General features: G+C 39.0%; 1 protein-coding gene across 6 annotated transcripts in view; it reads right to left on the bottom strand.

The window, feature by feature from the left end:
* The window catches only part of pde9a (phosphodiesterase 9A), a 97,351-nt gene that overhangs the window by 10,379 nt on the left and 62,094 nt on the right, over positions 1–24,878 (bottom strand). For 3 of the 6 annotated variants that reach the window (XM_062975142.1, XM_062975147.1, XM_062975146.1), the window contains 10 exons: positions 18,735–18,816; positions 17,360–17,434; positions 13,931–14,017; positions 12,425–12,493; positions 10,644–10,748; positions 8,258–8,340; positions 5,982–6,138; positions 4,763–4,876; positions 2,984–3,088; positions 553–681 (listed from right to left, as the gene is read on the bottom strand). In XM_062975142.1, coding sequence (XP_062831212.1) covers positions 553–681; positions 2,984–3,088; positions 4,763–4,876; positions 5,982–6,138; positions 8,258–8,340; positions 10,644–10,748; positions 12,425–12,493; positions 13,931–14,017; positions 17,360–17,434; positions 18,735–18,816 — 1,006 coding nt within the window. Of the gene's footprint in view, positions 1–552; positions 682–2,983; positions 3,089–3,125; positions 3,303–4,762; positions 4,877–5,981; positions 6,139–8,257; positions 8,341–10,643; positions 10,749–12,424; positions 12,494–13,930; positions 14,018–17,359; positions 17,435–18,734; positions 18,817–21,765; positions 24,251–24,878 lie in introns of those variants that run through there. The other 3 variants (XM_062975144.1, XM_062975143.1, XM_062975148.1) reach the window with 3 other exon arrangements.

Raw genomic sequence — 24,878 nt, 5'->3', positions numbered from 1 at the left:
TTTGTTCATTTTTATGGTTTCCTCCTTTCTATTGAAAGGAGCGTTATGTTGTCCACATGCTTCTGAAACGCTTCTGGAACGTGGCCATACAGCCTGGAAAACTCACAGCAATCCAGTGATTCTGGCCATGAAAGCTTTCAACATTACATCAAATCATGACTGCATACATATTTACTAGAGATTAACTCTTGCTGAAATTAATCAGATTTATTTATAGGTAAATATGGTGGACTAGACGGCAAATCAGCATGAACAGCATCTAGATCAAGCCATCTTTTTGAAGAAAACATTGTTTTTATATTACAAAAGACACAGATAAGTTAGAGCAGGGGCCCATTGTTAGAACAGGCACTCATTCTTATGTACAAGATAGTAGAGTGGTGTGTGTGTGTGTGTGTGTACTTTCTCTATGACAGCACATGCCATTTCTATTTTTTAAACAATTTCTTATTAAAAACAATTTTCTGAAAAAGTGTGTTGATCATTTCATTAGAGGGCACTCTTTTTAGCTGACTTAATGTTTTTTGACAAAATTATTTATTTTGATCTTACCTTTGTTACGGTTTGAAACATTGGAATTAGAACAAATTTTAAGAAGCCAATCTGTGCTGTAGGTTTGGTCACTTTGTCTCGGTCCATAAAAGGTGCCACTGGAAGCCCTTCAGACTTTTCACGGTCACTCTAGGATGATGCAGAATTGTGTCAATATAAATGTAAGCACTCCGTCCATCCATTTACCCACTCACACATTCATATTATAATTTAAATAATGTATGTACTGAAATACTTGTAGCCCATCTTGTGGTCCAAAAACTATATCAATACAGTGTACATAAAGAACCTTTTAAAATATTCAGAAGAATAAGCACATGAACAACAGAGATATTATTAACAAATCAAGAATGAATCATCTTAATCATATATTAATCATGTCTTTACTCAGTAGAGATAGACTCAGTCTCAGTTTCCTAGGGAGGAAATTCTACAATTTCTTGTCTAGCATTCCTGCCACCTCTTTTATTTATTTATTTATTTATTTATTTATTTATTTATTTATTTATCTATCATACTTGTATCCCGCCCTTCTCACCCCGAAGGCAGGCCCGTAGCCAGGATTTGGGTTCGGGAAGGGCTGGGATTTTGGTTTGGGGCGGGGGGGGGGGGCTGAGTCTGAGTGAGAGAGGGTCTACCCTAGCAAACCTTTTGTATCGTTATCCCATACCTCCATGCATATGGGATATACTGAGCATGGTGATGAGATCATGATATGAATAAAAATAACAGTTTAAATAATAAATGTAAGGCCTTCTCGTGGACCACTCTGAGAATTTGGGGGGAGGGGGACTGAAGCCCCTCAAGCCCCCCCCCCCCCCCCGGCTATATGCCTGCCCGAAGGGGACTCAGGGCAGCCTCTCCTGACGTTTCGCCCACATCTATGACAGGCATCCTCAGAGATAGTGAGGTATACTGGAAACTAAGCAAGGGAGATTTGTATATCTGTGGAAGGTCCAGGGTGGGAGAAAGAACTCTTGTCTGTTGGATGCAAGCGTGAATGTTGTAATGAATCACCTTGATCAGCACTTAATGGCCCTGCAGCTTCAAGGCCTGGCTAATTCCTGCCTGGGGAAATACTTTGTTGGGAGGTGTTAGCTGGCCCTGATTGTATTTGTTGGAAGTGTGCCATCCAAATATTAACCAGTACCCTGCTTAGCTTCTAAGATCAGACATGATCTAGTGCCTTCAGAGTATCTAGGCTATGTTCATACATCAACAAAGGCCACAGATTTGGTAGGCACCACATTTTACTGTGAATATGCTTTTTTTAAAAATAATAAAACTAAAAACTAGAAATGTCCTTTCTTAATCAAAAGTCTCCCTGTGGGGTCTTTATCTGGACTGGATTTGTGGCAAGGAAATCACATTTTCTAGAAATCACGTTTTCCCCAATTGCTGTTTGTCCCAGTGTGGTCTTGATTGTAAGGATTGGATTTGGAAATAAAGATCAGCTGTGGAGGGAGGCCCAATCTAGGTTCGGGGCATATTCCAATTCAGAGTCTGGCCATCCGTTTTCCTTCAGAATCAAAGTTCAAGCATGCTTTCCCTTCCTTCTCTATGCCGAAACATGCATGATGTTAACAAAAAAAATGCCCTGAGAAAAACAAATATGCTAGAAAGTCTCAGCACTTTCTTGTGAGCTTATTTGTCTCATCTTTCACACTGAATTTCTTGTGTATATTTTGAAAAGGTGCCTGTTGTTGGTCAATGTGATTTCCCACTAGAAACACATTTTAGCAAGAAGTACATAACTGATTTTTTTTAAATGTTTCCTATCACAATCAAGTTTTACTTGGAACAGTGCCAACTGTCTGCCACAGCTTGGGTATGTACACTTTTGTTAGTATGCAGATGGGCCAGATGGCTCATACTCTGATTTTTTAAATTGCTTCCATTCTCCAATGGAAATCCAGTAATAAATGATCATTATGATCTTTCCCCCTTCAAGGTGCCTTTTTCGTTGCTAATGAGATTTTATTTTCCTTGCTTTCCTTTAAGCAACAAAAACAACCCAACCCAAACACTATTTCAGTGCTTGGAGGTTGTCACATGAATACTTCAGTCATCCACAGAGACGAAGTTGACTCATTGCTGCTGCTTGTTTTCTCCAAGCATAGATTTTGCCCTCCCTTTGGTTTCAGAATTGTTTGCATACTGAGTTAACATGGAAAAAATAGCCTGGTTGGGGAAATGTGCAGTTTTCCAAAGACATTGCTATTTCTAGTCTATGGCTGTCTTTTCAGGTCACAAATTACAGTCAATTACAGGCACTTTCCATTGTAGCATATTATCGAGGTGGCAAAAATCGATGTTCCAACAAAGAACATGTCTTTCTTTTTAAGTCTATTTCAGACATCGTTCCATATGGCTTTGAGCTGTTGTAATGAAATATGAATTATTAGATTAATATGTATGGAGGTACTCTTACCTGCATAAAATACTCCTCTAGTAAGCAATCTACCCATGGCTCTGCCACTTCCATTGGGCGAACCTCATTGGAGATATCACAGCATTTGATTAGTACCATCTTCAACTGAAATATGAAAATGCATTTTTACAACATGGGAAAGTATTTGTGGTGTTCATCTGTACCTTTTACTCTGCATAGTTTCCTCCATGGAGTGACAGCAGTGAAAGTAGTTGCCAATCAATGGCAGACATCTCACAGCTCTGTGGAACGCAGCCAGCACTAAAATTGCCCTTTTCTAGAATTTTTATGGGCTCCAGCTGGTTCATGTCTGACACTCCTGTGAACATAGGAAGATGCTATAAAATATGTTGTCTATGCACTGACTTCATTTGTTGCCTTTTCAGTCGAAACTGTCAGGGATTTGAAGACTTTCTACATGCTCATCATACACTCTCCCAGTGGGCTCTGGTCCATCAACTGCTTCTCCTTCTACTGAAAATTGGACAACCGTGTGAACGGGTAATCTTCCCTCTCCATATGAGCAAACCTAAGCAAACCTCTAGCTATATCAGTAAAATTATCCATCTTATATTTATACCTTGCCCTCCATTATATTTGCACCATTTTAAGTACTTCTGTTAGACAGAGAGAGCCAGCATGCTGTAATAGTTTGCATTCTGAACTAGAAAAATGGGAGACCAGGGTTGAAATCCCCAGACAGCTATGGAAACCCACTGCCTTAGCCAAAGAGGAAGGCGAGGGCAAATCTCTTCTGAACACATCTGATCAAGAAAGTCCTGTGATAAATTCGCCTTAAAGTTGCCATAAATCAGAAATGACTTGTAGGCACACAACTTTCAACACCATCACTGCAACGTATTAAGGTAAAGGTAAAAGTTTTCCCCTGACATTAAGTCTAGTTGTGTCCAATTGAGGGTTGGTACTCATCTCCATTTCTAAGCCGAAGAGCTGGCATTGTCCATAGACACCTCCAAGGTCATGTGGCAGGCCATACTGCATGGAACGGTGCCATAGCGGTGCCTATTGATCTACTTACATTTGCATGCTTTCGAACTGTTAGGTTGGCAGAAGCTGGGGCTAACAGTGGGAGTTCACCCTGTTCCCTGGATTCAAACCGCTGACCTTTCGGTCAGCAAGTTCAGTTGCTCAGCGGCTTATCCCGCTCCACCACTGGGGGCTCAATTCTGTACTTTTTGAGAGTTTATAGACTCATGGGGGGAAATAATTTTTCTGACAAGATATTCCATACCATCTGAATGGCCAGGCCTTACAAAAACTTAGACTGATCTGGCTTGTTGCACTTGACAATTAAATAACAGATTTGGACAAGGCAAGGAAAATATTCAGTGCTTTTATCCTTATTCTGTTTGGCAGAAGCTGGGATCATTTGGCTGAAAAGTACAGGGACTCAGTTTCTATAGGTCCATTGAGCCATAGGTTGCAACTTCACCACCAGTGTTGAAATGATGCATCTGATGATGTGAACGATTCCTTATAGGCTTAAATTTTAAAATATGGGATGACAAGTATTTCAATCAATATGTTTGTTTGCCATTTTGAACAGGAAGGACACTTCAGAAGCATATATACATCCTTTTGCTTCTTCTTATCTCCTTATGAAAGAGGTCAGGGCCAGGGGCTACATGTATTTCACAATTTCCAGGGACACTTAGGTAAAACAAATGGAAGTGAGATCAAGGGTGGATCACTCCTATTCTTTGTAGATTTGTCCCCCAGCTTTTCTGGCATCATTTGCCACAAAAAAAAATATCTTACCTGGGTCACATGCTCTTCATTTGAGTAGTCAAAGTTATCCAGTATTTCTTTGAATGCATCCAATATTTCAGCATGCCTTGCCATGTCTGTTGCCAGGATTAATGTAATCATCCCCTTTGAAAAATAAATATGGTGAAAAGTTTATGCTTTTAAAAGGAAACAATCTAGTTATTTCACACCTATCCCTCATTTCTAACAAGTCACTCCTTAAAGGGTTTGCATAAAATTCCCAACTTTTTTGGGTGGGGGCGGGAGACACCGAGGAGATTCTGGGATGGCGAATATTTTCAAACTTCACTCTGTGTATGGGGTTTCCAGTGGAAATTTCATTCTCTTTTAAATGGTCTAACATTAAAATGGGGAAATGATGACAATAATTTAAAACCATGCATATACAAGGGTGTGTGTAAAACAAATTAGATTAAAAATTATGACAAACCAACTTTACCAGGTGCTGGAATAAATGCTATGATGGCACCATCTAGGCCTCTAAAGGGAAGATATTCTATAGCTGGTATGCCACAACAGAGAAGTTACTACCGGTAGTGCAGGAACTACTGTGCTAAAGTGATCTTTTGTCCAGGAAAGGTCAGCAGCAAGTGGATTGTGATAGCAGATATTGTGTTCTCTGGGCCAAGCCAAGGTGTCAAAGACTTCCCTCCTCTCCCTAATGATTCCAACCCAAATTGAGATTGCTAAATTGGTTATTGCAGTTCCCATCATTCTTTACAATTGGATGCCCTGGCTAGGACTGACGTGATTTATAGCCCAACTACCATTGGAGAGCCACACATTCCCTTCTTATGAAATAGAGAAATCTAATTCAGTAGTAGTAGGAATGTAAATATTTGTTAATTTTATCCTTACATAAAAATAAAGCTATTTCAGAAGTGAGATTTTTACAATAATTTTGTATTTTGGAATAGCTACTCCTCCCCATTATATTTTAGCTTTTGCTTTGCTAGCCTTTTTGTTCTTGTGCTGGATTGAAAAAACCTGTGGCTTTTGAGAATCCGTTGAGTGGGGTGTTTCACTTTAATGGGAAATGCTTTCTTCCTGGGAATAGTACAATTAGCTGTTCTGAGTCGCCTTCGGGGGTGATAAAGCGGGGTAATAATAATAATAATAATTAGTGCATTTTTTTACACCTCTAGGCTCTAGTTATGTGAAACATGGAATGAAACAGAAGGAAATGTTACTACAGCCTTCCAATCCATACCTGCCTTATCCGTTTGAACTGTTCCTTATCAACACTGGAGAAAATGTTGCACTCTGGCTGTGTCAGGATCTGGAAAGCTACCGCACAGTGATGGTTCTCAAGTGGAGAAATGTCATTGTAGCGAACGGCAAGGTCTGTTCGTGCATTAATCTGGTACCTAATGTGAAAAAAAGAGATAAAGGGAATGCAGAGGCTATCTGAAGGGGTCATGTTCATATACTGCAATCAATCTGGATCTCTTAGTGGCAGAACGTGTGAGAGGGATACCATTTTTCCAGACAACAAAGAAATAAATTTAATTACATATAATTATGTATGTATTTTAAAGTAATGAAATAACTGGCAATGGTATTATCTTCCTCCCTCATGACTTCTCATTACTTCTAATTATATTTTAGGGCATAAAATACCTTTTGGAACATCTGCCAGTGGCTTTCTTTCAAATACAGATAATTATAATACTATCTACAATTTATTTTCTCCTTTAACATAACCAAAAAAGAAACACAATGAGTGTCCTTACCTAACAATACATTTAACAGTAATGGAAGAGAGCCTTCTCAGTGGCTGTGAAATGCCTCCCCACAGTAGACTCACTTGGCCTCTTCTCTGTTCTTTTTTGCCAGCAGAGAGAGACCATCCTATTTAGACTGGTCTTTGGCTGTTTGGCTTAGAGCCCCCAGTGGTGCAGCAGGTTAAACCACTGAGCTGCTGAACTTGCTGACCGAAAGGGCAGCGATTCGAATCTGGGGAGTGAGGTGAGCTCTCTCTGTTAGCCCCAGCTTCTGACAATCTAGCAGTTTGAAAACATGCAAATGTGAGTAGATCAATAGGTACCACTCCAGCAGGAAGGTAACAGCGCTCCATGTGTTGTCCATAGACCTTGGGGGCATTTACGGACAATGCCAGCTCTTTGGCTTTATTTATTTCATATCAAAAACAATGCATAAATTAGTATAAAACTGATAAAAAAATAGAAGGAACACAAGTGGCTAAATATCTTTTGACCAAAAACTGGCAACAGTGATCACATTGTCTGTAGCCTCAAACAATTCTTTCTCTGTATATGAGGTAGGACACTGCGGACAAGCTGTAAGCTTTTAAGTGTTCACAATATATTCTCCTTAGACAGTTAGGGTTGCATTTTAATGTTATGCAAGGAGGAAGCTGCTTTTTGTCTCCTTCTGTTCATTATAACTCTCAGTGGCGTCCCTTAAAATATTTTTTCTAGGACTGTCAGGAAAGGTCAGGGATGTGTAATGCACCCCCCTCCCTATTACACAGTTGTGAAAGGAGGAAGATGGGGAGAATTGGAAGAATTGTATATACATGTTCTATGTAGCATAAAGTACTGTATATACTTGAGTATAAGCCTAGTTTTTCAGCCTTTTTTTAGGACTGAAAAAGCCCCCTTGGCTTATACTCGAGTGAGGGTCCTGGTCAGCTTATACTCCTGTATATATGGTACATTTATTATATTTCTCTATTATTATTGGTATTATTACATTGATTATTTTACTCTATTATTATTGTTACTATTACATTTATTTTACTCTATTTTATTATTATTAATACATTTCTTATTTCACCCTGATATTATGATTGTTATTACATTTATTATTTTACTCTATTATTATTATTATTATTAGAAGGATACATAAGGGCATTTACATTGAAGAAGATGAGAATAATGATTTAATCAGAGTCAGAGAGTCTTATCTTTATGTAAATATTCAAAAACATTTAACCTACCAATGCCTCAATTAATGTAATTTTATTGGTGTCTATTTTTATTTCTGAAATTTACCGCTCTCGGCTTATACTTGAGTCAATGTTTTCCCAGTTTTCTTGTGGTAAAATTAGGTGCCTCGGCTTATATTCGTGTTGGATTATACTCGAGTATATATGGTAAGTAAAATAAATGTGGATACCCCATGTACTGTGAATTCTACATTTGTGTGCATCACTTTAATTGCTCCAGGATAGGAATGAGCTCTCCTTTATTCAGGACAATCCTCTGCCTGAAGGGCTGTTCAATTTGAATCCAGGTTACAAAACCACAAAAGCAGACCACTGACCTTGAAGGCTGCCATCAATCTCTTCTATCAGGGTAGCAGAGTGTGAAGGTCTTATTGCCTTCTGAACACAATGCAGTTTACTTTTGAGCAAACAGGCATGTCTATGTTCTGTTAGATATGCCATGTCCAAAATCTAGGCTTGCATTACTCCAAATGGAACTTGTACATCTAATCATCCCCTCCATAAAGGATACATACGTGTTGTTATATCCTGGGTGATCCAGATCATGACAAATTGATGCAGTCATTAGTATTAAAATATCCATTTGGGAAATCTTTACCTAGGTAGGAGAGGGAGAAAGAAAGACAGATTTATAATTTCATATAGCCTTTGTATTACAGAAGAAACACATTTGTGTTTTGGAAAGGTGGGTTATAACTAGAATCCAATAATTCCTTTAATAGCTATTGTGCAATGAAGGCAAGACTGGTGATCTTTTCTTCTCTTTTATTGGTAGCAGCAGCAGGTTATTGAAGCCTACCTCTGTTGTATAATTGGCAACAGGATAGGAAAGAGAATCTGGATTTCATATGATAAATTAGGGTTTTTATTTAAATCAAAGGTTTCTTTCAGTTTTGTAAGACATTGAGCTGGGGTTGCATTATTGATGTGAATAAAGCACTTTTGGGGCACTGCATGCCAAGGCCAGCTGAAGATGTGTTGATACCTAAGACAAAAGATAGGACTTTCCCCCATTCCCCCCAAATCCCTATGCTTTTACACTTATTCCATGGGCTGGCAGTTCAGTCTTACTACAATGTTGGCAACAGAACAGCATCCTCCATCACATCAAAGAACAATATGATGAGTTTTTGGTTGAGGCAGGCACAGTAGGCTGTATGAAAGACAACCACTTCCTTCAACGTCTGCCTTCTCACTTCCTAGGTGAATACCTAGGCAACAGTATTTTGTTCCTTGACATTGTGGGCAGTGAAGAATCCCTGAGTTACTTTTGAAAGGCAACATCCCAAATTCTAGGAAGAACATAGTCTTAATCTGCATCAGATCCCCTCACATCTACTGTTCTGGAGAATAAAGATACACACAATACAGCTATGCACTGAATACATGACCTCATTTGCCCTCTACTACTTCAAACCTGCTGAAGGCATCAGTAAAGTACTACAGCACTCAACCAAATAATATTGTTGGATTGCTAACTTGCATGGGTTGCTCATGATCTATGTGAACAGAAGCCCTTGAAGTTGTGAAATATGTTGACCTTCTCCTGAACTTTGACAAATGAAAGACTAGAGTGACTTCAGGAAAAATGTCCTGGCATAATTGGACAGATGAAGGCACGTATGTGCTACTTCGGGGCTTCTTAAACTTTTTCCACTTGCAACTGTTTTTTGTTTTGTTTTTTGCTTGAAACCTTTTTGCACAGCCCTCAGGTATATAAGTATACTAGCTGTGCCCGGCCACGCGTTGCTGTGGTAAAATGGTGGTGGTATTGGTTAAAAATTGTGTAATTTTTATTTGATGTTATTTGTATTTTTTAATAAATTTTATTGTAAGTTATCTTTTTATTATATTTTATTATTTTCTTGTATTATTTTTAGTTATTTTCTGTTATAGTATTTTATTGTATTAATTTTTTAGTGTTTTTAATTATTTTTTAGTGTTTTTAATTGTTTTTTATTGGGTTGCTAGGAGACCAAGTTGGAGGAGCTTAGCCTTCTAACTGGCAGCAATTGGATAAAAGCAATTATTCCCCTCTCTCTAATTAGGACTTTATTTTTCTTTTCTTTTTGTTGTATCAACCTAGAGCCGTGGATGATGGGTTGTGTTGTCAAATTTCGAGGTTGGAGGGTCTGTAGTTTTGTTGTTTTGTGGGTCGCCGTGATGCCATCACTCTTTTATATATATAGATAAAATAATCAAACATTTACTGATAATAAATCAGCATTTGCAAGGCTTGCTAAACTAGCTGGCTTTCTTTTTTATGAAATATAGCTGAAGCATTTTCTGCAGCATCCACTGGAAACACTGCACATTGGTGGTAAAAGATTCGTGTGAATGTCTAGGTGGAGTTCAGAAAACCTTTACTGTTGCAAATTTTTTCTCAACACTGAGCTAAGGGGACCCCAACTGAGGTCAGGACCCACAGTTTAAGAAGCAGTGAACTACATTCTCACTCTCAACTTCTGGAATGATTCCATTAGCATTGCCTTCAAAAAATCTCTTGGGAAGACAGGCAACATTCTTGAAGAAGCAAAGACCACCAGCAGTGAAACGATGATCCTCCACCATCAACTTTGCTGGACTGGCCACGTTGTCCAAATGCTCGATCACCATCTCCCAAAACAGTTATTCTACTCCCAACTCAAGAATGGAAAATGGAATGTTGGACGGGAAAAGAGATTTAAAGCTGGGTTTAAAGCTAATCTTAGAAACTGTGGCACACACCGAGAACTGGGAAGCTGTACTAAATGAACAACTACCACAGGTGGGGAGCGGCGGGGGAGGGACTGTACTGTAGGCAAGATGCCATGGACTTTGTGATGCTTGATGAATGCAAGCCTATTTTTCTAGTTACAAAGGAGCTGGGAAAAGCTAATGCTGATAGAAAAAAAGACACACCTGGAGGTTGCAGAGCGAAACCATGCTGTACATCATCTGGGTAACACAGAAGCAATGTCGGAAGTTATGGAATGGATTGTTTCTGTAATTGTCATGAATACACAGCTATAAAGAAAAGGAGGGATAAATTAATAAGGAAATTAAGGATTTGACATGGGATCTCAGTTACCAATAGCTTGATCCTTTAAATATATATTATTTGAATTTTGAAGTCAACAAATCCATTGTTACTGAGCTATATATTTGCAGCAAGGAAGAAAAAGGTGAGTTTGTTTTGCTTTGTCTCACTTTGGAACAAAGCAGGTTTAAAAAAGCACTGTTATCCCCATCTGCTTGTTCATTTTTAAGTGGCCTCAATGCACTTCTGTTCCTTGGTGTCACTGTGACTTCAATCATTTGGCTATAAACTACTTTGCACGATTACAGAGAAGGAAAACGATGGTCAAAATGACCTACTTCTGTGCTCCAGTGATGCAGGAAGGAAAAATTATAATATTCAGCCATTTAAATGTTATCTTCACACAGTTCCCGAACCACCATTTTTCACAGTGCCTTCAAAAATGCAAAACCACTCAGACAATTGCTAATCAGGAACAAAGAATTCTGAAGCTTCAGGAACAAGGATGGTTTAATTCACCAAAGAATTAACCTTTTCTCCCAGATACAGGATAATTACCTTGTTCAAAGCATGTATTAAGACAGTGCAATTGTCCTGTTGCCTGAATTATAATTTAGGAAACATAATTGTTCCTCAAATAGCTAGACCATGGTTCTAAGGAGATTAATGAGGGCATTCTGGAATGTATGGAGGATATATTACCCTTCAAGATCTAAAGACCCCTTCCTTTGCCTAACTACCTAATTACTAAAGGTCCCCCCACCCGCATTTGTTTTTACATCCCTAATTTCTGTGTCCCAACAACTCAAGTGATAGAAAAAATAGCCCTTAAAGAAATAAATAAAATCCAAAGCTTATCTTCTGTTTTTTGCCTGGTGCTCATTGAATCCTAATGGTTTGGGAAGTGTAGCTCTCCCTGCTCACACAAAAACTTGAATGATTTAGATTTGGTATCTTCTGAAATTCATGTAGAAAGATATGGAATTATAATCTTATCTGTTTTCATATTTAGACATTTACTCAGTGCACAATGTAACTGCATGATTTTCAGACCATTTGGATGGTGTTGTGGGCATTCATATAAACATCTCAAAGTAAAAATAATGTAAATCCATGAAAAACACGGAACATGAAGCAATTTAGATAAAAGAACCTTTATTTTGAAAAAAACAAACAAACCAAAAACAAATCAGTATTTTACAATCCAAAAATTGTGGCAGACTGGAGAAGTCTGATCCACCTGCCCATCTTCTCCAAGGAACAGAGGAAGATGGTATATTTGCAGAATGGCGGATTTGCAGGGAATGCAATCTGGCTCACGTGCAACTCTCTTTTCCAGGAGAAGGAAAAAAAAAAAGATGATAATGTATGCATGGTGATGACTGAATGTGTATATGTGTGAGAATGCAGAATAGATGTGGTAAAATCTCTTTTGTAAAAGTTGTTCTGATATACCCTCTCACACTGAAATAGCAATAAAAAGAACCTTTGGTTAAAAAGTATCCATGACAATAGTTTATTTAAATAATTGATTAAAATGCCTGAGATTAGTCCTAGATGTTGCCTGCTGGAAGTAGCAGCCTTCTCTAGCCTCCACTAGTTATTTGTTATGCATATAATTACTTACTGTATTATATACATGTGTATTGGTATACAATTTTACCTTAACTCTTTGTTGTGGGCGGGGCTGAAGACCATGTGACCAGGTTTGGGCTTGTTCAGGGCTCAGACTCTATTTTAGAAACAGTTCAGTTTAGACTTCAGTAGGAACTGTATGCTTCAGACTTCAATGCAGGAACAGTTCAGTTTAGACTTCAGTAGGAACAGTATGCTTAGAGACTTCATTGGACTTTCAGACTAGACCGAGACTCTATTAGACTCTCAGAACAGAAAGATGTTTTAGACTATGGACTTAGACTATTGTTTCTGCGAATGGTGCCCTGTGTTATCTACACAAATAAATTACTTCAAATCCTATTTGTAACTGGATTGATAAGCAACGTAGCTGTATGCTGAATACATGAAGTTTGTGAGTAAATCAACTATGTTACTTTTAAAGAAGTCAATTTATTTTTGTCTCTTGAGAGCATGATTTAAAGGCAAATATATTTTGGGAGAGAGTAGATGTTTTTTTGGGCAACTAAAATGATCACTTCTGAAACTCTGCTTGTGCATTGGCATATCTTTGTCCCTAACATTACAAAGAGATATCTAAGTTTATCAGTCTAACAATGGAGAAACCTGATTGCCTTGCATGAATGGCATTATCCCAGGCCCGGCCCAACATGGAGGCCAATAAAGCCCCCGCTTGGAGCACATGGTCTCCGGGGGCGCCATTTAGGTGCCCCCACCTTGGCGGGGATCATGTGCTCACTCGCCGCCGAACAGGAGGCCTGTTCGGCGGCGAGCGAGCTCTCCAGGAAGGCCTACCTCTTCTTCCAGCCCGCGCTGGGCCTGCCTTCCTGATGTTTCGCCCACATCTATGGCAGGCATCCTCAGAAGTTGTGAGGTCTGTTGGAAAACTAGGCAAGTGGGGTTTGTATATCTGTGGAATAATGTCCAGGGAGAAAGAACTCTTGTCTGCTTGAGGCAAGTGTGGATGGCCACCCTGATTAGCTTTGAATGGGCTTGCAGCTTCAAAGCCTGGCTGCTTCTTGCCTGGGGGGATCCTTTGTTGGGAGGTGTTAGCTGGCCCTGAGTGTTTCATGTCTGGAATTCCCCTGTTTTTGAGTGTTTTTTAAACTGTCCTGATTTTATTTATTTATTTCCCATACTTGTGTCCCGCCCTTCTCACCCCAAAGATTTGGGGGGGGGGGGCGCCGGCTCTGCATTTTCCCAAAAGGTTTTGACTCTTAACAGGTCTTGCTTTTTGCCAAGGGGGTTTGGCATCATTTTTCAAAAGGTTGTGACTTCTAACAAGGTCATGCCTTTCCACAAATCATAAAATCTCCAAAAGGTTCTGGAGATTTCCATTTTTCAAAAATGCCAGCATCACAGTTCTTATGTTCAACAAAATATTATTTTAGTATATTTTGAGTATTATAATAAGGGGATTACTTTTCGTTTTTGTTAAGTCATTAGATACAAGTCAGTATCAGTCAATTTTGGCAAGCTTTTTCAAAGACCACAAATATTTTAAAACATCATTCAAAAACATGTCAAGTCTTACCAGCCACCTTTTCAGTGTGATAGGGTTAATGTTGAAGTCTTTCACTAGTCCTAAATCATGATACATATGTTCTAAGCAACTCAGCATCTGAGGGTGGAAAAGAATTGAAAGGTTATTTTTATCTTATTCACATTACCATACATTAAAAACACACTGCACAGTCTGATTGAAAGAACGGTCTAATGCATTGAGCACAGAGCTTTTTTAAAAAAATCTGTTTTGGGACTACAACTCCTAGTATTAGATTTTCAAAACTGTATTCCCCAAAAGTAACATCTGCGAGCTCTGAAGCATGCTAAATCTGAGAATAGGTTTAAGTTTTTAATTCCTAAAATTCATTCAATAGCTTTGGATAAATCACTGTCTGAGCGCAAGGCTTAAATGCTCTTTCACGGAACAGACACACTAAATTTCTACCCCAATCCCTGCCTCCAAAATCCTCTTCTCGTTTGAAAGAAAAACAACACAATATCCTGCTTCTGCTAATAAACAGACTCAGACTCTACTAAACCTTTGAAAAATGTTCTACATATGGCTGCTCCAAAACCATTTTGGCAAATTCCAGAGTCCTCCAAAGAGGAAAATCATGACCACACATTTTAAAAATCCCCCCCAAAAGAGGAATGGCTGTCAAACCCATTTTCACTGAGGGCCACATCAGCCATATAATTGTAAAACTGTATAAACAAGACTATGTTGCCCTGGAACTGAAAGCCTCAAGGGCCACATAAAATGACATGGTGGGCCGCATTTAGCTCATTTGCTTTGTGTTTGACATATGTCCCTTATGCCTTCTTTGAAATAAAGTTCCCATATAAAATAAGGATATCCCCCCCTCCAAATATAGTGCTTTAAAATATTTTAATGTTTTTTTAAAACCCCATAAAGGACTATTGTCAGCAAGAATGGTGGCAACCTATGTTTCTGTAAGTGGACGCACATCTGACAGAATTGGAATTGAGTTGTTCCGTAATGTCTGTGTCCAGGACAGGGCTGCTGTTGCATTGCTATGTACAGAAGATGGCAAACAGATCAATATACATGGGCACAAATGTGGAATGGGACAAGAGTGCATTGGAGTATCATTTAGGGAGTGTTGATGCACAGCATTAGAGCCCAATGTGAACTGGGACACTCGTGCTGATGTCCTGCTATGTGTCTTAACATCTTTGCTATGTAGCTACACAAGATATGTAACACAGATTATGATAGCTGATTTCAACCATTATTATTACCTCATCTTCTAATGCTATTCTATGGTTGCTACAGGACTACATTTTATACTCTCATTCAAAACACATTATTAAGCCCTCCCATTTAAAGCCTAAGTGGAATATAGTTGAAGAATCTCAAATAATAATAATAATATTTCTTACCCGCCTCGAGGCAGGTTACAAAACAATTATAACAACATATATACTTGAGTATAAGCCGGCGCGAATATAAGCCGAGGCACTTAATTTTACCACAAAAAAACTGGGAAAACATTGACTCAAGAATAAAACGAGGGTGGGAAATGCAGCAGCTACTGGTAAATTTCAAAAATAAAAATAAAAATACATACCAATAAAATTACATTAATTAAGGCATCAGTAGGTTAAATGTTTTTGAATATTTGCATAAAACTATAATTTAAGATAAGACTGTCCAGCTCTGATTACCTATATACTTGAATACAAGCCAACCCGAATATAAGCCGGCCAGGACCCTCACTCGAGTATAAGCCGAGGAGAGCTTTTTCAGCCCTAAAAAAGGGCCAAAAAACTTGGCGTATACTCGAGTATATACAGTACATAAGCACAGCAAAAACACTACAAATACACATACTAAAACACACCTCCATAAAAGTTACACACCAAAATGTATCCCTATAAAATACATACTAAAATACACAAAACAGAAATCGAACAAAGGACACTTAAGATTCATTTTTAAAGACAGCCTGGCTAGGCCTGCCAGAAGAGACAGGTCTTTACGTGGTTTTGAAATTCCGACATTTAGCTGTCAGAGTTCTTCTGGCAGGTCATTCCACAATTATAGCATAAACTTCGTTCAGGAGAGTAAATCCAGCTAGATAATGGCACTGTTTGCACTAGTTTATGTAACTGCTTTTAAGCACAAAGAGGACACTGTGGTGTGTCACAGACAAAAATACTATGTATTCAACTGTTGCTTTGAAATGCTATACTTTTTGGATTAATTTTCCAGCATCCTCACAGCCAGCATGGTTTGGGGATTCTGGGAGATTCTGGGATTGGGAATATAAAACAATCCATTTCCATGCCCTGGCTGTTTCTATCATATACCAGTGGTCCTTCCACACTATGCAATTGTAGCATTATGGTCCAATCTTAACTACCATGGTGACATCCTATGGAATCCTGGAATTTGAATTTTAGGCAGGGAAGAGAGAACTGTAGTGCCTCACCAAACTACACATCCCAGGATCTAGGATGTAGCCATAAAGTTAAAAGTGGAATCATAGTATCATATTTGGGCAATACAAAAGAACCTATTAGCATTCTTTTGAAATACATTTTCCCTTATTGCCCTCTTTCTTATATTTGTATCTAAATCACTGTTCATCAACTATTTGAGGTAACATCCTTATGCATAGTATCAGCAATTTGAAAGCAATTTTGGGGTGGCACCTAATCCACTCTGACCAGTATAGTATGTTAGAAATCATTTTTTAAATTTAAAATTAGTATAATATGTTAATTTACAAAGGAAATGGAGATCAGCTGGAAAAAGTATATTTTGAATGGAGAACCACACTGTAAACAAATTCTAAAATCAACTATAGTAAAGGTAAAGGTTTTCCCCGACATTAAGTCTAGTTGTATCCAACTCTGTGGGTTGGTGCTCATCTCCATTTTTAAGCCAAGGAGCCAGCGTTGTCTGTAGACACCTCTAAGGTCATGTGGCCGGCATGACTGCAAGGAGCACTGTTACCTTCCCGCCAGAGTGGTGCCTATTGATCTACTCATAATTGCATGTTTTCAAACTGATAGGTAGGCAGAAGCTGGAGCCAACAGTGGGAGCTCACCCTGCTCCCTGGACTCGAAGCACCAATCTTTCGGTCAGCAAGTTCAGCATCTCAGCGGTTTAACACACTGCACCACTGGGGGCTCCAAAAATCAACGATAGGACATTTTATTTTTTAAAAAACCTGCTAACGGATCATAAAATGGTGAGCAGGTTCCCATTTCTCAAGGATAACTCTAATCTTAAATTAGAATGCAGAAGGAAATGGCAGGCAATTAGCTGAAGTCCTGTTAAGGTTTTACTAAGTGGTGAGCAAAGTGGTGGGTAAAGATGCCCTCACTCCTTAAGATCCTTTGTTTAAGCAAGGTTCACAGCATCCTACTCTGAAACACCATGAACAGATCCACAGAAGAATATATAAGATGGGAGGTCAGAGGTTACCTCATTGGGCTCCCATAGCCAAACATCAAAGGTTGGTTTCCTGAGAGCTTCTATTGTTTCTTGAGATAGCATGTACTGCAGAGAACAAAGGAAAAACAAATGTTATGCACTACAGCAGGCAACCACATCAGTTTTACCTTTAGGCTAGCCTCTTGAATAATTCATTTCAGGTTGTCTTCTAGCCAGATTTCCATGTCAATCAGAGGTGAGAGTGTAATTCAGGTGTTTACCTTCAAATGCCAGGTATAAGGCCCAGAATATTAAAAGATACAAAATCAAGATCTTTGCTTCACCGTCCCTATTAAACAACAATAACAAGCTCCAAAAATATTGAGACTCAACCAGGTGAGATGCCAACTGCATTTTTATCGATTGCATCAGATTCCCCTGCTTACTAAATGAGAAATACAAATAGCAGATACATGGAGCCCCAGTTTTTATCAAAACTGACGTATACATAGAGAAGCGATAACTGCTCTTTTGATGATCCCATCTCCCCAAAATGCTGTTACTTCCCAACTGAAGATCCTATTGGCATCAGTTGGAACCTTTCATTCAAGAAGCTAATAGCCGAAGAAGGCCTTTAGTAGCGAACACAGTGTATCTCTTCCTTACAAGAGACAATTTCTAAAAAATGGGGGTGGTGATGGGGTAGGAAAGCAGACATTGCTTTCAGTATCACATCCAATTTGGTCTCTTTAAAAAGGGCCTTTTGCTGGAATATGTGATTTATTCCATCACTGTAGTCTTTAGGAATTAATACCTCCCTATAACTTTATAGAGTTTTGCGGTTTTTAAGATCAGGTCAGGGACTGCTGTGATTTTTAAAAATGTTTTTATAGACTTAATCTGAATTGTTCTTAATACTAATTATGTTTAATACTGTTTTAATATTTGTATATTTTAAATTGTATTGTAATGCTTTTAATGTTAGCTGCTTTGAGTCTCCTTATGGAGAGAAAAAGCGGTCTATAGTAAACATAACAACAACAACAGCAGCAACAACAACAACAACAACAACAACATGTTGCGGAGAAGAATTTTTGGATTCCTTTCCTAGAAACTTGCTAGAAATGGGTAATCAATGGCTCCAGAACTAGCACTGGTCCAGGATCCACCACTTTGAGTAGAACTTCTTTATACTACGACAATTCAAGCTTTTCATCCATTTAAAATCTTATTGTAGTATGTATATACTCCGTATATCCCCTCTCTGATGAAACAGTAGTTACTCCAAAAGTCCACTTATGCTAATGGAAGCACAGTGCTGAAACAGGATAGAAAAATATGTAACGTAAGGCATTTTAACTGTTATGAACAGCTGTAGAGTTCTGATCTATTAAATTAAGTTTATTTTTTTGATGTCTCATCATACCTTGGGATAGGATGGCACATCTTTTCGAGGTATCAGCTTCTTGTTATCATCCAGAAAACTGTATTTACATGGGCAGTTAGTCCTGTATGCAAAATAAAATTCAGTCCTTAACAGACACATAACACTATATTTTTAAAAGTAAATTTTCACATGACATTATGAAATGCTATATTTATTTTCAAGACAAGCCAGAACAATTATTCTCACCAATGGAACTACATATCAAAACAAGAAGTGCCTGCAGCTGTTCAAACAACCATTATATTTTGAGCCTTGAGACACAATCTAAAAAGTTGGCTGTGCTTGAGATGACCTCACTCCAAATTCTGGTCCCCATATTTCACAATGGATCAACCAAGCATTGTTTCAGTAATTCCGGAACAATATTTCTATGTTTCTTATTAAATAAGGAACTGTAACTCTCAGGCATTTTTAGATATGAAAATGACATTTAAATGTTACAAAGACCAATGCTTACCAATGTTACCAAGTCCAAATTAATATAATTTGCCATTTAGTCTTTCTTTTTGTAAGTTGGACCCTTAACTTGCCTATGTTCTGGTTGAGGAGTGGCATCCTGATATAAGCAAGGTGATGTTAGCTATGTGACAGGACAATTACTAAACTCATCAGAAGAGAAGGAACAAACCTCACATTGAACTGCCTGCAGTTAACTGGGTAGAAGAAAGGTTTAACTGTCATTTTCAGGATTTAACACCCTTTACCATTTCGATAATTTTTATTTGGACATGTTACAGCTTGTCAATATCCTTCCTGAATTATGGTGCCATAAATGGACACAGTATTGCGTGCATGGTCTGACCAAAGCAGAATAGTGTGGTGCTGTAACCTCCCTTGATCTAGACATTATACCCTGTTGATGCAGCCCAGAATTGTACTGGTTTTTTAGACACCACATCACACTGTTGACTTGTTGGGTTTGTGGTCTACTAGAACTCTTAGATTCTTATTAGACACACTGCTGTCAAGTTAGGTGTCACCTATCCTATATCTCTGTATTTCAATTTTTTTCTTCCTATATGTAGTAACTTACAGTTTTTGCCCTGAAAATATTTTGTTAGTTTGGGGGCAGCACTCTGTTAAAATCATGTTGGATTCTGATCCTGTCCTCTCTGGTTTTAGGTAATATCCCTCTTAATTTGGCATTATCTGTAAGTTCCTCTATTCCATCTATTTCACTGAAGTCATTTGTGAAGATGTTGTAGTAGTATTGGGTTCAGGATAGGATCCTGTGGCACCAAATTACAGTAGAGTCTCACTTATCCAACATAAATGGGCTGGCAGAATGTTGGATAAGCTAATATGTTGGAAAATAAGGAGGGATTAAGGAAAAGCCTATTAAACATCAAATTAGGTTATGATTTTACAAATTAAGCACCAAAACATCATGTTATACAACAAATTTGACAGAAAAGTAGTTCAATATGCAGTAATGCTATGTAGTAATTACTGTATTTACAAATTTAGCAGCAAAATATCACGATGTATTGAAAAAATTGACTACAAAAATGTGTTGGATAATCCAGAACGTTGGATAAGTGAGACTCTACTGTAGTTACATCTCTCCAGGAAGAAGGCAACTATTGGAGGCTTCTCATGTCACATCATTTTCTGCTGCTATTTTAAGAAGGACTGTAGAGAAAATGGATGTATTTGGATTTGATGGGGCGGTGTACCCTGTTGCAGGTTGAGGGTGGGGGTGGGAATTGGCCCTCGGCATCCATCCATTGCTCTTCCATTCATTAAAGACATAGGAGTCTACTTGTCAGACCAATAGCATAGTGGCCAACTGCTTAATTTATTTCTTGTTAAACACCTGTGTAACAACTAATGCAGGGGTCCCCAAACTAAGGCCCGGGGGCCGGATGCGGCCCTCCAAGGCCATTTACCTGGCCCCCGCCCTTATTTTTATAATATAATATTTTTATATCAGTTTTAATAATATAATATATTGTATATATTTTATTTATTTATTTATTTATTTGCAACATTTATATCCCGCCCTTCTCACCCCGAAGGGGACTCAGGAAGGTTTACAAGTATATATATATATACAATATATTATATTATACGACTAATATTGCAATATTATTAGTAATATTGCATGTAATATAAATATACAATTATAATAGTGAATTGTATTACATTGTATTACATCATAATATTATTATTAATATTACATGTATATACACTATATTATAATATAAGTATAGTATAATATTATTATATATTATTATATCATTAAATTGATACAGGAGACATGGTGGAAAGATGTCTTCCTGGCCCCGTCATCTTCATTCTGGTCCAGAATGGCAGTTAGACCTTTTGGGGGGCGGGGGGATATTACATATAATATAATAATATAATATAATAATAATAATATATTATTATTATTATATGTAATATAATATAATATTATAATAATATAATATTATATTACATATAATATTGATAATATTAATTATATGTTATATATTATATAATATTACAGTATAGTGGTATAGTTCAATATCTATATATATAAAAGAGTGATGGCATCACGGCGATGGACAAAACAACAAATCTACAGCTCCCCCAAACTCTAAAATTGGCAACGCAATCCATCATCCCCGCCTCCAGTAAGATACAACATAATCAAACAAAAAACACAATCACAACACCAAAAAAACACAACAGGCAATCTGCGCACGCGCAGAAACACAGTCCTCCCAACTCTTTCCGCGCGCGCGCACACACACAGAACCGTTCCCCTCCCTCCCTCTCTTGCACCTCCTCCACCGCCGAAGCCAGGGACTCTGCAGGAGAAGGCACATCTCCGCCTCACGAGGCTGAGCTCCCCATCCTCGAATCGGGAGTTCTACTCCAAAACACCCGGAGGGCCTAAGCCGACCCTTCCCTGCCCTCACCTCTCGCCTGGAAAACAAAAAGGTCCCTCCCTCGGGACCTTCCTGGTTTTTGGCGCCAACACTGTCATTGCCGCGCCAGGCACTTCTGGGAAAGCGAGTCCTACCTCTCTCCCTCTGTGTGGAGGGGCAGCCTTTCCCACCCCTTTCTCTTCCTCTCGGGCCTGCAGCGGCGGACGAGCACCACGTTGCCCGCCTTCCTGGCCCGGTTCCCCTCCTCCTCCTCCTCGCCACTGCTCAGGCCTCCTCCTGTCCTCCGCGGGAAGAACATGGAGGCCGGCATCAGGAAGCGCGGAGGCGGGGAGGAAGCCGCGACGCCCCAGGCCTGCGCCTCCACTGGAGCCCGCTCTTGCCTGGCCTACAACCCACCACCACACCGGCGCCACCTCCGGTAGGAGGGGAAGGGCCGGGATTGAGGGGCAAAGGGGAAGGGCAGACCTCACCCCGCCACGCCTCCCGCCTGGCCCCTGAGCACGTACAGAGCGCCTTCTCCTCTTCTCTTATTTACCCTTTTCCAGGGCCCGGGGGATGGCGCAAACGCCTTCCTTGCAAAATTATAAATATACAGTAGAATCTCACTTATCCAACATAAACATCCCAGCACAACATTGCATAACTGAATATGTTGGATAATAAGAACGGATTCAGGAAATCCCAATTAAACATCAAATTAGGGAATCATTATACAAATTAACCACCAAAACATCATGTTATACAACAAATTTGACAGAAAAAGTATCACAATTTAAAACACTGAATACACAAAAATTGACTACTAAAACGCAGACTACATTGGATAATCCAGAACATTGCATTACCAAATGTTGGATAACTGAGATTCTACTGTAAGATGAAATAATTACTGTGGTGCAGTAATACACAACAATATAATCTCTACAATCACAACACTAAATAAACAACACCACTCTGAAAACGGGAATTCCAGACAGGAAACAATCAGGGCCAGCTAACACCTCCCAACAAAGTATTCCCATCGCCAAAGTCTGGCAAATCCTCTGTTTTCTGAGGGTCACAGGCAGTAGAAGCACATAAAATATCACACACAACACCACTCTGAAAACAAGGAAATTCCAGAGAGGAAACAATCACGGCCAGCTAACACCTCCCAACAAAAAATTCACTCAGGGAGGAAACAGCCAGGCTTTAAAGCTACAAGGTCATTACATGCTAATCATTTTTCCTAATTGCAGCATTCATACTTCCCTCCAACAGACAAAAACAATCAAAAATATTGTATATTCACAACCTTACGAAAATAATACCCCTGATGGTGCAGCGTGTTAAAGCGCTGAGCTGCTAAACTTCTGGACCGAAAGGTTGCAGGTTTGAATTCGAGGAACAGACAGAGCCCCCACTGTTAGCCCCAACTTCTCCCAACCCTAAAGTTCAAAAACATTCAAATGAGAGTAGATGAATAGGTACCACTCCAGCGGAAAGGTTACGGTACTCCATGCAGTCATACCACATGACCTTGGAGGAGTCTACGGACAACGCCAGCTCTTCAAGCTTACAAATAGAGATAACCACTAACCCCCAAAGTCGGACACGACTGGACTTAATGTCAGGGGAAAACGTTTACTCTTTACCTTAACTACCACCAATTCCTCAATACTTTATTTCCCATACCACCAGACTTCGCCACAGCAACGCGTGGCCGGGCACAGCTAGTAGTAATATATAATGCTAATATTGTGCTATGCTAATAATATATTGTATGTACATACAGCTGCTCTGAGTCCCCTTTGGGGAAAGAAGGGTGGGATATAAATGTAGTAAATAAATAAATAAATATTTTAGACTTAGGCTCGCCCAAAGTCTGAAATGACTTGAAGGCACACAACAACAACAATCCTAATTAACTTGACTATCTCATTGGCCAATATCAGGTCCACACTTTCCATTGAAATCCTGATAGGTTTATTTTGGTTAAATTTGTTTTCATTTTTAAATATTGTATTGTTCTTTAATTGTTATTGTTGTATTGCACTACAAATAAGATATGCAGTGTGCATAGGAATTTGTTCATTTTTTTTTTCAAATGATAATTCGGCCCCTCAACTGTCTGAAGGTTTGTGGACCGGCCCTCTGCTTTAAAAGTTTGAGGACCCCTGAACTAATGGGTTTAACTACAGTACCTTTGTAGCAACTCGCTGGCTTTCACCATTCCTGGAAGCCTTTGAGCCATGTTGCCTGGGAAACACAGAACTACTTGCCATTTTACTCATTCTGTGAAGGTCTAGGACAAATCCTCTCTCCTGCACTAGAACCTTTCCTTTTCATGTGAGGAAATAAATGAGTAACTCACAGCAATAGATAGTGCTTGTTGTGAATGTCTTTGGCCCAACTGTGATTGCAAGACCCATCTGCATAAGGCTGCAGATAGAAGTGGACAGAATGTTTTGGAACGATGAGAACTTGCATTGTTATAACTGCCTTCTCTTTTCTTGAACTAACAGAGTGAGGAGAATAGAGTTGATGTTTTCCATTCAGCTTTGTGAAACAAAAAAGAAGAAATGAATGCCATTAATGCAAAGGTTGTAGGGAAGACCCCTGTCCGGGGTGTCAATTTCGCTTGTTTCCCAGGAAACAAAATGAAAGAAAATCGTCATCAGAAAATGGCCAAGTTTAATTGCTGTCACGCATCACAGATGTGTAGATAGCTGTGAGCAGAATATTGTGGAAGTAGGAGGACTTGCATTGTTTCAACCCTCTTCTCTTTCCTTGAACTGACTGGAGAGGGGAGAATGGAGTTGATGTTTTCCATTGATTTGTGTGAAACAGAAGAAATGAATACTGCGAATGTGAAGGTTGCACAGAAAGGTCCTGTCAGGACAGCAGTTCCATCTGTTTCCCAGGAAACAGCAAAACTGTCATTAGAAAATAAGCAAAGTTTAGCTGCTGTCACACACAAGAACATTTGTGTTCTTATTGTAAGATACATCTGTAGTAGGATTACAGTTGTATCTTAAGATATTTGTAGACAAGATGATACAATACGTCATCAGATCAGGATCAGGGATTCAATGATCAGAAATCAGCCTTGGGCCTTCCCAGGGCCCTTCCACACAGCCCTGTATCCCAGAACATCAAGGCAGAAAAACCCACATTATCTGAGTGTGGACTCAGATAACCCAGCTCAAAGCTAATATTGTGGAATTTTCTGCCTTGATAATCTAGGATATAGGGCTGTGTGGAAAGG

The sequence above is a fragment of the Anolis carolinensis genome, chromosome 3 (genome assembly GCF_035594765.1).
Source record: "Anolis carolinensis isolate JA03-04 chromosome 3, rAnoCar3.1.pri, whole genome shotgun sequence".
Lineage (NCBI taxonomy): Eukaryota > Metazoa > Chordata > Lepidosauria > Squamata > Dactyloidae > Anolis > Anolis carolinensis.
This window is presented reverse-complemented; position numbering and strand designations above follow the sequence as displayed.